Genomic DNA, 14,341 nt, shown 5'->3' with positions numbered 1-14,341 from the left:
ATAAATATTGAATTGACGATGATATTATCATAATCTACTCTATTAAAATAGATACTAATTTTTATCTACGATAAAAAAATCCTAGTAAGACTATCTCATAATAATTAATATCTAATAAATATTACTCCCATTGTTTTAGGTATTAATTTAAGTATCCTATATTTTCTGAATTTAAATACTATACTAATATCTCTATAACAAACAAACCATATTTCCTAACTGTCTTATTATCATATTCAAAGAATACATAAAAATCTTGAAAGTTGCTTATTTATTATTATATTATACTAAATTGTTAAATAATATCCCGTAAATTGACTAAATGATATTTATAGCCTTAGAAATTATATTTATTCTTCTATGTTTAACCATATAAGAACTAGGATGTTAGGGACACAACAAATAGAAGCTGAATTAAAATACTACTTATTTAGAATACAACACAATAATTCAAGTAAAGCTATATTTACCAGAAAATATATTTATAAATTTAAATACGTGGTCGAATCCTAGATTGTAACATCATTCAAGTTGCTTCACAATTTTTTTGGTAATCTTTGGTTCATATATATGAACCATATATGTTTAATTAAAAATGTTTTCAATTTCAAGATTTCCAATCAAATCAGATTGCAATTGGGTTTAGCTATGGATAACAAAATTTTTTGTTAAGTACTAATTATTAACATATTAGCATATTGTCATTGATAAAATCAGATACGATAGCAACATCATAGTAAATAACCGAACATATAATCTACTATTTTAACTTCTATAAAAAATATTTTGCCAATTTTGTAAACTAAATTAAAGAAGAAACAAGAAATAAATCTAAAACCGTGTTTTAACGCGGATGTTTATTTTAAGGTAACCATGTTTTATGTCTAATGACTAATCGGTCGATCATGTTATTGGTATGCATGAACGCGTTTAGTACTACGATGTAGATTTCTCGTTGAAGAACCATTACATTATTTGAGCCAAATTGGAATGTTTTCTGACTTACAAGAAATAGCCGGATCTTTATGTTATTAAACTATCACGTGAACTGCATGGATCGAAATTCAAATCCAAACTTTTTATTTAATTGTCATATTATGTCAAAGGAGACTCAAACCTTGAAAGAGTGTTAACATATTTATTTAGCCTATAACTTAACCACAATCGTGCGGCCGTGCGGGCACAAATACAATATCTTCCGTTAGCTATATGTTTAATCAATTAAGTGTTAAAAAAAAACTTGTTATATGATAGACAATTCAAATTCCTTTCCTCCTGATATAAAGAAGAAGAAATATTTATTTATCTGAAAGTGATAAAATTATTTTGTTACGTTGTACTAATGAATCAAACCCTTCCCATTGGGACAATGGAGCAATGAAGGATGGGCTCTAACACAAATATATTCTTGTTAGGCCTGAATTTAGTAAAAAGGGATATTGGTCCTGTAAGACAGTAACCAATAGACCCAATAACAATGCAGTCAAGTTTGGACCTTCTACACGCGTCTCGGTTTATAAAAAGAAGTCTTGACAAAAAAAAAAGTTCGAGTACCCAACTACAACTTCGGATGAAAAGGTTAGAGCCTTAGAGGCCACGTACCATGTCCTTGAATAAGTACCCACAATAAGAGCACTTAACAATATTTTAAAATAAATATGAACTTTTACAAATATGACTTTGGCATCACTATTTATGGAAATGTTGGTTGATGAATGGTGTGCTACGCGAAACGTCTAAACGTGTCAGTTAAGCATATAACTTTCTACTAACAATTTAGAGAGATGAGCCATGCGGACGAAGACACATGTACCAATACTAGTAATTTAAAATATGAGATTGGGATGATATTGGAGGAGTGGCGATGGCAGTATCATCACCAAAAAGAGCACTAAGAAGTTGCCGCCCCACTTTGTTCACTATTGTTCACACACATCGGTCAAAGGAAGCTACTAGAACTTACGTGACTCTTACGTTTCCATTACGCTCAGTTCCTTATAAATACATACAAATGCCAACATTCTCTCCATATACACCATCAAGTGATACAACCTCACAATTAAACGGCTTCTCTAGCTATCTTCATTTATTCTTAAACTTTCACAAAGAAGAATCGTTCTATCATTGACTGATTAGTTTGGTTCGTAGAGGAAGCGATGAAAATGGGAAGCCTCAAGTTCTTGGGAGGTGCTTTCTTGTTCTTGGTTATTTTTGACATATGTTTAGCAGCTAGATCACCAAGAGGTCTCGGTAGAGGCGCTGGTTCAGGTTCTGGTTATGGTTCGGGATCCGGGGGAGGCAATGGTGGAGGAGGAGGTGGCGGCGGTGGTGGTGGTGGTGGTGGTGGTGGAGGAGGAGGAGAAGGATCAGGTTCAGGGAGTGGCTACGGTTCAGGGTATGGGTCCGGTAGTGGTTACGGGTCTGGAGGAGGAAACGGTGGTGGTGGGGGTGGAGGAGGCGGCAGAGGTGGTGGCGGTGGAGGAGGTAACGGAGGTTCCGGATACGGGTCAGGTTATGGAAGCGGCTCTGGATATGGGAGTGGTGGTGGTAGAGGCGGAGGAGGTGGCGGTGGAGGAGGAGGCGGTGGTGGTGGTGGTAGCCGTGGAAATGGATCAGGCTATGGAAGCGGATACGGTGAAGGATATGGGAGCGGATACGGCGGAGGTGATAATTACGGGGACTCGCCCTAGATGCATTGTTATTGAGACATAAGCTTATTTTTACATGATAATAATGAGGTGACAGATTCTTTATCGTCACATAGACATGCTTATATATTATGTTGAGTATTCTTTCGTTATTGAAGAGAGAGATTATATAGTTTCCATTGTCAATAAAACATGCATATTTCCATGCACTATATATACAATTCTTACGAGATGTATACATCAGTTTCTACTAAATACTTTGGAATTTGGATACATCGATAACTTTTGGATACAGAAATTAGTTTGGTTCCCGCAAAAAATAACAGCACAACCCCTTAATCCAATTTTTTTTTTTTTAAAAAGAGGTCAAAATAAGTAAATCTGGACTTTAATTGCTGTTTTAACGTAAAAGGGCTTCGCCCCAATACATTATAGGCCCGAAACTTCCAAGGATTTGCCGGTGTGCAGCGCGGCAGACAGAATTTGACTGGTCTAGTCCTCGTCACAAAGGGCCTCCCCACGTGTTTCTTTCCATAGTTTTCCCCCACAATAATAAAATTTATAAACAACAATCCTCTTTGTCCAAAAAAAAAAAAAAAAAAAAAACAATCCTCTTTATGGGAAATATAATTTATAAACAACAATCCTCGTTATGGATAATTTATACAGATTTTAATATTTAATTGGGGAAGCTCAAAAATTATTAGAGACTGATGTAACATAGTATATTTTTTAAAAATGTTCATGATGTGTAGCTAAACTGATCCGCTGAAGAGAAAAAGGGTAATAAATATACATATTTTTATCTTCTAATTTTGGAGGAATAATAAACGTGGTAACAGACTGTAAGGTGTGTATGGTGTAACAAGTCGGTTTCATGGGGCCACAGTATTATTTCGGAAATGGACCGATTAAATTTAATGTTTGGATGTGAAGAGCTCCCTACCAATCAGACACCTCCATGCCTTATGATTTCTCTGGAATTATTGATTTCATTGGGGATAAAAGAAACTGGAGCTTCCTATATTTCACTATTTGTTACTGAATCTCCATAGTGCCGATTTTGTAACATTTATAATGGAGTAGAATAGCAAGAAAAAAAAAACACATCACATAAAACCCTAATACAACATACTATTGTAATGCGAAATGCTGACCAACTAAGTAAAAATTAATTAGATGAGAAGAATAAAGTGTAACAAAACGAGCTTGTTGACAAATTTGAGGCGATGAGACAAAGGAAATGTTCATCGTAATCAGATTTCAGGGGTAGTCGAAAGGTTTTTATTAGTTACGGGACTTTGGTATCTTCGACCCATACTAAAATAGAATCAAAATCACACTATTTTAATGTAATTTAACACTAATTTTTTTTCTAACCACAACACTAAACTTTACACTAAAAGCTATTTTATATTAATATATATATTATAATTTTATTTGTCATTTATTTAATTATGTATTTTATTAATAAAATAGGTGAATAGTATTTAGTTAAATGAATAGTATTTTAGTGTGGTGAATAGTGTCATACCAAATTTGGTGTAAAATTATAATGTTACACTAAAATGGTGTGATTTTTAATATCGAATTAGAAAAGGTTTTAGTGTAAAAATCGCAACAAAATAGAATTTTAGCGTTGGATTGGAGATGGCTTTAAACCGATATTTCATTAACAGCGAGGGAAGTTGAGAGAGCGGTTCTCGTTGGAATTTGTAAGTTTCAGATATTTGTAAACCGGATCAGACAGATTTATAGTAAATCAAATTGGGGCCAAATTTATTCAATGTGATATAACATGTCGTCATATTTGTCTTTCTCTACCTGATTCTGTAATTTTTTTGTAAATTCATACAAAAATTACAAAATTGAGTTTTGTATTTATGAAAAAACCAAAATTAGCGAACGAACAAATAATTGTACAAAGGGCTACAGTATATTTCAACGGATGCAAACGCATAGGATATAAAGGGAATCTAAGTGGAATAAAATAATATGTTGGCCCATATATATGCGTCGGTGACGTGAAGCTCCCTGCTAGAGAAAAGCTCAGATGCGCAATCTCAGCCTATATTTAGAACATAAACACATGTCCAAACACAATACACTCTATTACTAATTCAAAATCTGCTGTCTTTTATTATTATTTTTAAAATAACCAAATTAATTAAATTATTTCGTTGTCAAAATCCAGAATATTTCAGAACAAAATACCTACTACATATTTTTTTTTTTTGGTAGGAAACTGGGAAAAACTCCCAAACTTTATTCAAAAACAAACTTCAGATTACAAGTGAGTTAGTCGTGGCCGAGGGGGTCCAACAACATCCTCCTGCAATAAAACAACCACCTCTATCGGTGTCTCATCTAATCTATGAAAGCCAAACGGAAGAGAAAATGCTAGGTTAGCTAAACCATCAGCTAAGCGGTTTGCTTCCCTATACCTACTACATATTTGATCTCTCCTGAAAGAAAAATAAAAGCTGGAAACTTGGACGAATGTGTACAAATCAATCTTCCTTTTTTCTTTGTCCTGAATTAGTTTTTGGAATGGGTCCGAACTCGGACAAGTAACCCGCCATTTTCTCCTCGGTCTCTCTGCTCATCTCTTCAGTATCGGATCTGGGTCTCCTTCTCTTTCGTTTCAAGGTACAACAACACAAATTTCAAATATTTTTCTATTTTATTCACTCCAGTTTCGTTCATATATTTCAAGTTTTTTTGTAAGGTCTTTTACTGTTTCTAGTTAGACTCAGTTCTTCATCCATCATTCAAATACTCATCATCACTGATCAGTAATTTCGATTTAATTTTCCGGGTTCGTATTCAATTCCATTAAAATATTTTTATTCATTTTTATTTATTTTTCATTAATTTTTATGTTTTTCTCCCCAAGTCACGGCATTGGAATAAAGCAAAAACACCAGCTGTTCCTTGCTTCATGCTCGAGATTAAGCAAAAAATATATATACTATATTTTCCTTTTTAATCATAAAGCAATTAGTTTCGAATCAATGCACTATAAATATTACCTACTTTTGACAGTAGTGTCTGAATAAAAACATCAACAAAACTTCAAACTCCTTTCATCCGCTTTTAATCCTCTAATCAAGTTTTTACTTTTGTTTTTTCAACTTTATTTATCAATACCACGTGATTGTTGATTCGGTACTTATCCATATTCTACACTATGCTTAAATACAAGCATTAAAAGTATTTTCTTTATCGATTGATGAAAAATTAAAGTTTGTGATTTAGTTTTTGCAGATTTATTTCGAGGAGACGTGACGTTAGCTGTAATTCATTCTTTACTTGCTTTGGCTATTAAAGGCGGCACTAGCGTGAATTAAAAAGAAAAGAAACCCTATAGAGACACATTTGGTTGTGTGTGTTCATTCCTCTCTACTGGAGACAGATCTTGATTACAGATTCAAGACCTAAGAGATCTAGGTTCTGTTCTTGAGTGAATAAATCTAGTGAGATCATGGGAATGAGTCTCGATTTCGATGTTGATCTTGAGAAAGGAATCTTAGATTGCCAAAATGTTTATACAAAATCGCCGGAGAAGCCATTGATACCGATGTGTCCAGATAGCAAACCGGTAGAAACCGGTTTGTTAGAGAACGATGCAAGTCCGGTTCAATGTGCGGTCAGCAAACCGGAATGGGGGAGGAGCGAACGGAAGGAGAAACGCAAGAAATCAGCGTCGAAACCTCCTAGGCCGCCGCGTGGACCGTCGCTAGACGCAGCGGATGAGAAACTGATAAGGGAGATCGCTGAGCTGGCGATGCTGAAACGCGCGAGGGTGGAACGTATGAGAGCTTTGAAGAAATCGAGAGAGGCCAAAGCTGCGTCTGCGTCTTCGGCTTCTTCTCTCGGCAATGTATTCGCCACTATTCTCACCGCTATCTTCTTCTTCGTCCTCGTTTTCCAAGGTGTAATTTATTTTCAAATTCTTGCGTTTGCGTTTTGTATTGTTATTTTCGATTAATCTTATGTGTGTGTTTTCCAAAATATTCAGGGTTCTCGCCGAGAGCAGCCGCTAGCTCCGGGGAATCTCCCTTTGTTGGAAAAGCCAGTGGTGGTTTTGTACCGGTTCAATATGCGGGAAACCCATCTGCGAGCGAACCGGGTGTAGGTTATGGCGGTCCGGTTAAAGCACAGAGAATCCCCAAGTATGTTGTTTTGTCTCTGTATGGTTAAAGAAGAGCAACGCTGTTTTAGTTTCTCTAAAATGATCTCTAATCCTGTTTTTTTCTTCTCCTGTACTTGCAGTTTACTAAAACCAGTTTCTGGATTAGAGAATGAACAAAAGATGAATAGAGTTTCACAGTGAAATGTACACCAACGGTCTGGAGTTAGGAGATGGGGACAACTCCATACTTGTTGATCAAACCATATATCGGTTTAGGTTGTCGGTGAACCATGTATGAATACCGATAATTTTTTGTGCCAAAATCAGCTGCTTTCTCGGCGGCAATGAAACAATAACTATCCGATGTGGGTAAGAGTAGTTTTGTAGTAATGTTTTCCGTGTAACAAAATAAGAGAAAGTTACAAATAAAGTAAATTGAGTGTTATACTTTTATCTGCATTGTGTTATCACTGGTCACGGTACTATAGAGAATACAATACAAACATGAATCATCATTTAAAAGAGCGCTAAGTAGGATCATTCTTTTTTTTTTGAAATCAAAACGCAAGAAAATATGTTAATCAACATTATTGGGAATTTTATTGGTATAGTTATTTTATATATGAAATCACATGTTAGCGATGCTTGCAGTTGAAATTTGAAATCAACTATTTTTAAAATAACAAGTATATTTGGAAACAGAATCCATGTGGCTGTAAATAAATAACAAGTATATTTGGAAACAGAATCCATGTGGCTGTAATCTAAACACTCCACTGAGCTTTAGACTTCCACTTTTAATGCTGCCTAAAATTAACTGAACATGTGATTTCACGTGTCTGTGTGTATTTCAGATGTCTATTATTTCTGTTATGTTGCTGTCTTCGGATGCTTCATGGGCCAATGTCTAAAGCCCATTAACTCCTAATATGTTACTTATATTAATTTTGCCAGTTGGTAAACAGAAATTTTGTTCGTATCAATAATCACAAATATGTAATATATAATTATTATCTGCAACAGAAACAGAGATTCTTGTCTTAACGACCCTTCATTAAAGACTTAATCACAGAAATAGCCACGTCACAAAGATTCTTAACCTGCTTGTTTCTAGCCGTAAGAGCCACCGAACTTTCATCGTCAGCACCGGCACTGTTGATCCACTTCTGACAAGTATCAGTCTGTTTCTCAGCGTCTCCGAGCACATACGTCGCGAACCCGAACTCTCCTCGCCGCATTGCCTCGATCGCCTGAGGAATGTTGAACTTGACCACCGGCCGGTACAGCTCAGCGCACTGAGCTAGTGCTCGCTCCGCCGCAGGATCGTGAGAGTGTCTGATCAGTGATTGGATATAGCCTAACGTATCGGTCATGTTACCAAGAACAACGGAAGCCATGGCCGATGCTAGAGACTTGGGGTCGGAAGGTGAGGGAGTGAGAGGGCGGAGAGAGGCTTCGCAGAGGTCGATGAAGGGCGTCACTCTGCAGATTTTGTCGATAAGGTCGTCGGAGGATTGAGCTAGCAATGGTAGGAGCAGGAGGAGAAAGAGGGAGAGAGATGGCGGTGACGCGACGGCGGAGGATCTTTTCATCGTCGGAGAGAGTGTGATTTCGAGAGAGTGAGAAAGAAATTAATGTGTAGTAAATGAAGTGAACTTGTGTGTTGTAAGTGCTACTCGCTAGTCGCTAGCTCTGTTTCTACACACATATATAAATGTTAAAAGGTTACAAATTAGTATTTATGTGTTTTTTTTCTTTTAGACAAACATACAGATGCGTTATTATACGTGTCGTTGTTGACAAAAAAAAACGTGTCGTCACATATGAGTTTCGTTAAATAGATAAATGAACATTTTATAATTATTACGTTTACATAGTTCTTAAGATTCCACCCGTGACGAAGCTTCGTAATCAACTTCTTTTGATTTGGGGTCTGATAGAAATGTCATACTATAATATAAGCAGCCCTGCGTTGTTTAGTGATCACTACCTAATTGTCTAATACGTAAACATGGATCTGTATCTGCTCTTTAGTTTATGTTTGTAAACACTTTAGCTTTTCTGGTTACATGTGGTTGTTGGCACAAAAACAAGAGAAAAGTAGAAGTATTGGTGAATAGGTCCCTATATGAGTCGGTCCGTATGCGACAAATATACCCGACGTCGACCGAATAATTTCAATATATACGTTCATCTAACTAATTTTAAATATATATATATATATATATATATATATATATCGTACTTTCAAAAAACAATTTTTATTCGTGCTTCATAGTACGAAAAAAAATATATATTAAAACTAGCTACATGAATGTATATCGAAAAAGTTGCTCAGAAAGAAAGAACCGGTAATACTACCTGCTTTACGAGGATCTACGACTAACTGCATCATCTGAGCTGTATTATAAAAATCCACGTATGACTGGATTTACTTGCACAATGTTAAAAATCACTTAAGTGTAGAAGCATTTAAACCTTAACCATTAGGCTACATTGTTTCCACGAGAAAGAAAAAAAATGTATATTGAAATAATTCGGTGTGGCGCTGTCATCTCTCGTCAGTCGATAACTGGCTCGTGAATGTTGGTATATCCCGTGATTCTATTCTAGAAACTTCGTGCCCATTTTTGCCCGTGTTCGACAAACCCGCTCAATCAGTTTAGTAGAAATGAAGTTACGCCCTCTATTTAACTTAATATTGGGCCTCACATTCGGCCTATTTTATCTAGTGTTTAAACTTGAAATAAAAGGGGTTTAAAGAAGAAGAAGTTACTCCTTTCCTCATCCAAGTCACTCTGAAGCTGAAGATCAAGAAACTCATATAGCTCCTCTGTTTCAAACAATTCAAAAGACCAAATCATTAAAGGTAACACAATCACCAACATGCAGCAAATAGTTAAAAAAAACAATAAATTTCACTTACTTTCTTCAGCATCATCGAAATCAGGAAGAAGATCACTGCTCTCATCAATCTTCTTCTGCACATAAATAAACAATTAACACAACTTCAACATCAATATTGGACCAGAAATGAGCAACTGAGAGAAGATATTAACAAAAGTATAACCTCTTTGAGAAGGATGGATTCAGGAAATGGACCGGTAGCTTCGTCAAGTCTAGTGGAGAAGCTATGGTTGTCATCTCTCTTGTTCTTCTTCTTTGCGGCGGCTATCAAAGGAAGAGGATCCTCTGCGGCCGAGAATAGGATTCAAACACACGTGTGGCGGTTGATGAACAAATCTCGGCCATATAAAACTGGATATAAGAGACACTAGAGACCAAAAAGCGTGTAGGAGTGACTCCACCGGAGAAAGTACGACGGAGGAAAAACTGGTTTAGCGGAAGAGCAAGGAATTATGGGTTTAGATAAAAAAATTATTGTGAAATATTTCACTTTTGAACTTTATTGTTTTCTATCATTGCCTAAACCGTCCTATCTAGTTTCATACTTTCAAACTAGGTTTTTATTCAAATTTTCAAGGACATTTCCCCCCGCTGCACGTCATTGGACTCATCAAACAAATAGTGCTCGACAAAAACACTAAATCTCAAGCTATTGGAAGTTGTAAAGTGTGCAGTATTCTGGTTAGTGAGTTAATGATTATCAATTGAGCGAACAGTTAGTACACAATAACCATATCCAACCTAACCCATTCCAAAATATGGATTAAGCATTAGTATGACATATTTGTTATGTTTAAAATTAAAGGTCTAAGGTTGGAAATAATTAGTCTAATTTGTAATCAAACAAAACAGAAGAAGAAAACATCTATATAAAGGAATAACATTAGAGTCTACAATTTTTTAAAAGAAAATTTTGAAATTGATCTACCGGCCAAAACTAAGGGTGGGCATAATAACCGATACCCGAATCCGAACCCGAACCCAACCCGAAGTAAGTGATTCGGTTCAAGTTCGGTTAGTGCCAAATACCGATCGGTTTTTCATCCTATCCCTTTCGGTTATTACCCGATACCCGAAACCTACCCGAACATAACCGAACTTAACCAAAACCTTACCATTTATGATTTATTCCCTTTCCCAAAATTGTGTGTGCAATATACCCAAGCATCATACAAATGTTTAGTGTTCCCGAAAATTATGTTTCCTAGATTCTTCTTAAGTAACTAAGATTTAATCTCATAAATTAACAAACTAGAAACCTTAAATACTCATTTTTTTTTCTTACTCGGTGACGTCGAATAAAAGTAATTGTCTCGCTTTTTTTCAGTTTCTTTCTTTTGTTTTATTTTGCGTGTATGATGATTAGAAGTTTGATTCTGTTGTATGATGCGTAAAAGTTCGTCGATTTGTTGACGTTTGGTTGTAAAGTTTATTACAGTAGAGGAATGAAATGTGTTTACTTGTTTGTGTTCAGTAGATGTTTGGTTTGATTTACTTGTTTGTGCTCATGTTTGTATAATGTTTCAGGAATGGTTTCAATACAGTGTGAAAAATATGTTTTTCAAAAAAAAAAATTGTTGAAGTTCGGATATATCCGAAAATATTCGAACCCGAAGTGAAAAAACCCGAACCCGACCCGAAATGTCAAAATATCCAAAAGGTTCTATACTCTTATATCGAAATACCCGAATATCCGAAATACCCGATCCGAACCCGAACGCCCACCCTAGGCAAAACAATGGCCCGAAATGGTGCCAGACTGCCAGCTATGCTAACATAAACTGAAACTTTAGATATCAAATGTTACTTTATTATTGGGCTGCTAATGGGCTAATTATAGGCCAACCATGTACTTCAAATACGTAAAGCTTAGTAAATGGACGCTGAAAATAAGGGCGTTTTATAAGACTCGTTAATCACTTAATTGTTATACGGTTTTTTACAACAAAATCTGACATATATCAAACCACTAAGAGCGTGATTAACATATAACAACCACACTCCAAGGGCATGACCGTGTCAAACGAAGCGGTTGCGGGAGTGTGTGTGATTGGGGGCAGTAGGTTTCTAGCGGTTTAAGAGATTTGTACGACTGGTACTGCGGGTTAAAAATTGGTGCGCTTACGGGTGACTTATAACTGGTTAACTACCAAATACGGGAACAGTCAAATAATAAATTAACAATATTACATTTAATATAATTAAAAAATATCCAAAATCATAAAATTATAATAAATATAAATTTATATTTAGAAAGTTATAATTTAATTTTTGAAAATTTATTGAAATTGTTTTATTATAAAATATTATAATATTAATTAAAATATAATAGATATATTTTAATATTTTCATAATTTCAATTCTAAATTTTTATTTAAAATATTTTTACTTTGTATATATATTGTTTAAAAAAAAGAAAAAAATTTACCCTCCCGCAAACGTCCACAACCGCAAATGCTAGCTGAAGCCAGCTTTTGAATTTATGAGATTCAGAGCGTTTTTGAAGCGTTTAGAGCGATTTGAGTGATTGTTGCAAACCACCGACAACCGCTACCAACCGCAAAAGCTGCTGCGTTTGCGGGGTGGTGGGGTCGGGTAGCGAGAAAACCAGTCGCCCCCTAAGACTCGTTAATCACTTAATTGTTTATACAGTTAAAAAACAAAATCTGACATATAACAAGATCTGACATATATTAAAAGAAATTAATATTTTTCATTTTATATGTTACTATATATATATATATATATTAGAAATAATTCATTAAAAATAAATATATTGTAAATATATATACTATAATTTTTATAATAATTTTAAATAGCATAATCATACTGCTCTACCATCATCTTATTAAACAGTTTAGCAAAAGCATACATATCTCATGCAACATACTGCTTCTTTAGCATACTGCTACTGCTAATGCTAACGGTCTACCAATCAAGGCCTTAGTCGAAGTTCGTAATTCATGATTTGACATTTTTTGGTTAAGAGACGGCTCTTATATCTATATTTAAGAGACAATTCCTAACTTTTCTTAATTTAAATATAAGAAAAACTAAGAACCGTCTGTTATTCAAAACTAAAAATTCAATTAAGAGACTGAGGTTAATCATGGTCTAATTCTAATAATTATTTACTTAAAAATGATGAAATATTTAGAGCAGTTCTTTGGAAAATTTCTATTAAACTTTTATTTCCTTACTTTGCATGCTACACATACTGCATTAAGCTTTTCACTACCAGATCAACTAAAGTATGTTATGTTATGGGCCAAAACTAAACTAACAAAAATGTTGGGCATAAAAACGGAAGATCTCTGGAGCATGGTACCAAAGAGAAGTGAACGGACTGATTGATATGGGCAAGAAAACAAACGAAACAAAAAAAATCATAGTATCATTCTTACTTGTAAGAGCTTGTCGTAGTTTTCTGTTTACAAAAAAAATGTTTTTGAAGATATCAACTGAAAGTATTATACTGAAGACTGTTAAGAGTGAATACGTATATACAAATAGTAGTACTACCGTTCACACATTAAACGAAATATTAATGTGACTTAGGAACCCAGGTGGTCAATGGATTCTTTTTCGCGTCATCAGTTTGATTAAAAACAGTATAGTATTAGACTACTAGTTTAGTACGTTACTAGTTTATAGCATTATTTGACCATTTATGCCTTAGGAGACTGTGATTTTCCCGCACGCCACAAAAGTTTCTATTCCCCACAAATCTTAAGACTTTTGCTTACTTCACTTTTAAATAACTTTTTTCTTGAACCATTTTATATAGCATTTTTTGTGGAACAACCATTTATATTAGCTAAAAACGAATTCGATCACTTTTAATTATATTTCAATCAATGTTACTTCGCCTACTTCATTTTTCAGAGGACGGAAAACTCATTTGAATAGAGAAATAACAATATATTCAAAACACAAGAGATGAATAAACTTCATAAGAAGTTAGAAAAAAATTTTAGGAAATTGCAGACTTGAGAAATAGGAACAACACATGGACATCATCGTTTCTGAAGAATGTTATTATATAGAGTATGAATTTTTGTATATAAACATGATATATTTTGAAATTTGAAGTCTAAAGTTTTGTCCCTAGAATTGAGGAATTCCATTACCAAGATTCTCTTAATTTGCTCATCTCAGTCTCTTCACCAATTAGCGAATAATTATGTTAGCTAGTAAGCCTAGTCCAGCTAGGTTGAGTTATGAAGTAAAAAATGTTACAATAATACGTGGGATATACGTTATATGAAACATATAACATTTTAACAGGAGGAACCAATGAAAAGAACTGTTGACAAAGAAAGCAAAGGTGAAAATGAAACACAGTTTCGAGTTTTTATTTGACCTGTTGACTTTTATTTCATTATTAGGAGGACCAACGAAACTGCTAACTCAGAGAAGAGGACCACCTTCCGGGCAGAACGGTCCGTGTTCGGGCAGGTTGGTTAATGAATATCGTAACGATGACGTCATCAAGCTCACCTAAATAGTAGCTATTTCGGCATTGACGACGCCACAATCCCTTGCAAAGGTCCAATTGGGCCCCGGCCCACGAAGGATTATTTATTTTATTTTCTCTTTGCTTATAATCACTCCTCACTTGATTCCTTCTCCATCATATATCTCACCGTTA

At 34.9% G+C, this 14,341-nt stretch overlaps 3 protein-coding genes across 10 annotated transcripts; 2 read left to right on the top strand and 1 right to left on the bottom strand.

The window, feature by feature from the left end:
* Positions 1-1,701: 1,701 nt before the first annotated feature.
* LOC111213503 (glycine-rich cell wall structural protein 1.0-like) lies at positions 1,702-2,921 on the top strand. Its single transcript, XM_048775371.1, has one exon. The coding sequence runs from the start codon at positions 2,157-2,159 to the stop codon at positions 2,688-2,690; it is 534 nt and encodes a 177-aa protein (XP_048631328.1). The 5' UTR covers positions 1,702-2,156; the 3' UTR covers positions 2,691-2,921.
* A 1,859-nt stretch (positions 2,922-4,780) lies between these two features.
* BNAANNG29080D lies at positions 4,781-7,236 on the top strand. 8 transcript variants are annotated; one of them, XM_048775367.1, is made up of 5 exons: positions 4,781-5,052; positions 5,191-5,297; positions 5,916-6,583; positions 6,670-6,823; positions 6,924-7,236. In XM_048775367.1, exons 3-5 carry the CDS (start codon positions 6,133-6,135, stop codon positions 6,982-6,984), a joined length of 666 nt encoding a protein of 221 aa, XP_048631324.1. In that variant the 5' UTR covers positions 4,781-5,052; positions 5,191-5,297; positions 5,916-6,132; the 3' UTR covers positions 6,985-7,236. The 8 variants fall into 8 exon arrangements, with proteins under 8 accessions (XP_048631324.1, XP_048631320.1, XP_048631321.1 ...); XM_048775363.1 differs by having other exon boundaries at positions 5,907-6,583; XM_048775368.1 differs by lacking the exon at positions 4,781-5,052 and adding an exon at positions 5,060-5,076.
* A 477-nt stretch (positions 7,237-7,713) lies between these two features.
* On the bottom strand, positions 7,714-8,501 carry LOC106345329 (cell wall / vacuolar inhibitor of fructosidase 1). Its single transcript, XM_013784545.3, has one exon. The coding sequence runs from the start codon at positions 8,373-8,375 to the stop codon at positions 7,824-7,826; it is 552 nt and encodes a 183-aa protein (XP_013639999.1). The 5' UTR covers positions 8,376-8,501; the 3' UTR covers positions 7,714-7,823.
* Positions 8,502-14,341: the final 5,840 nt, after the last annotated feature.

The sequence above is a fragment of the Brassica napus genome, unplaced genomic scaffold (genome assembly GCF_020379485.1).
Source record: "Brassica napus cultivar Da-Ae unplaced genomic scaffold, Da-Ae ScsIHWf_856;HRSCAF=1217, whole genome shotgun sequence".
NCBI classification, from domain to species: Eukaryota; Viridiplantae; Streptophyta; class Magnoliopsida; order Brassicales; family Brassicaceae; genus Brassica; species Brassica napus.
Note: the sequence above shows the minus strand (reverse complement) of the source record. Positions and strands in the feature narration are given on the sequence as shown.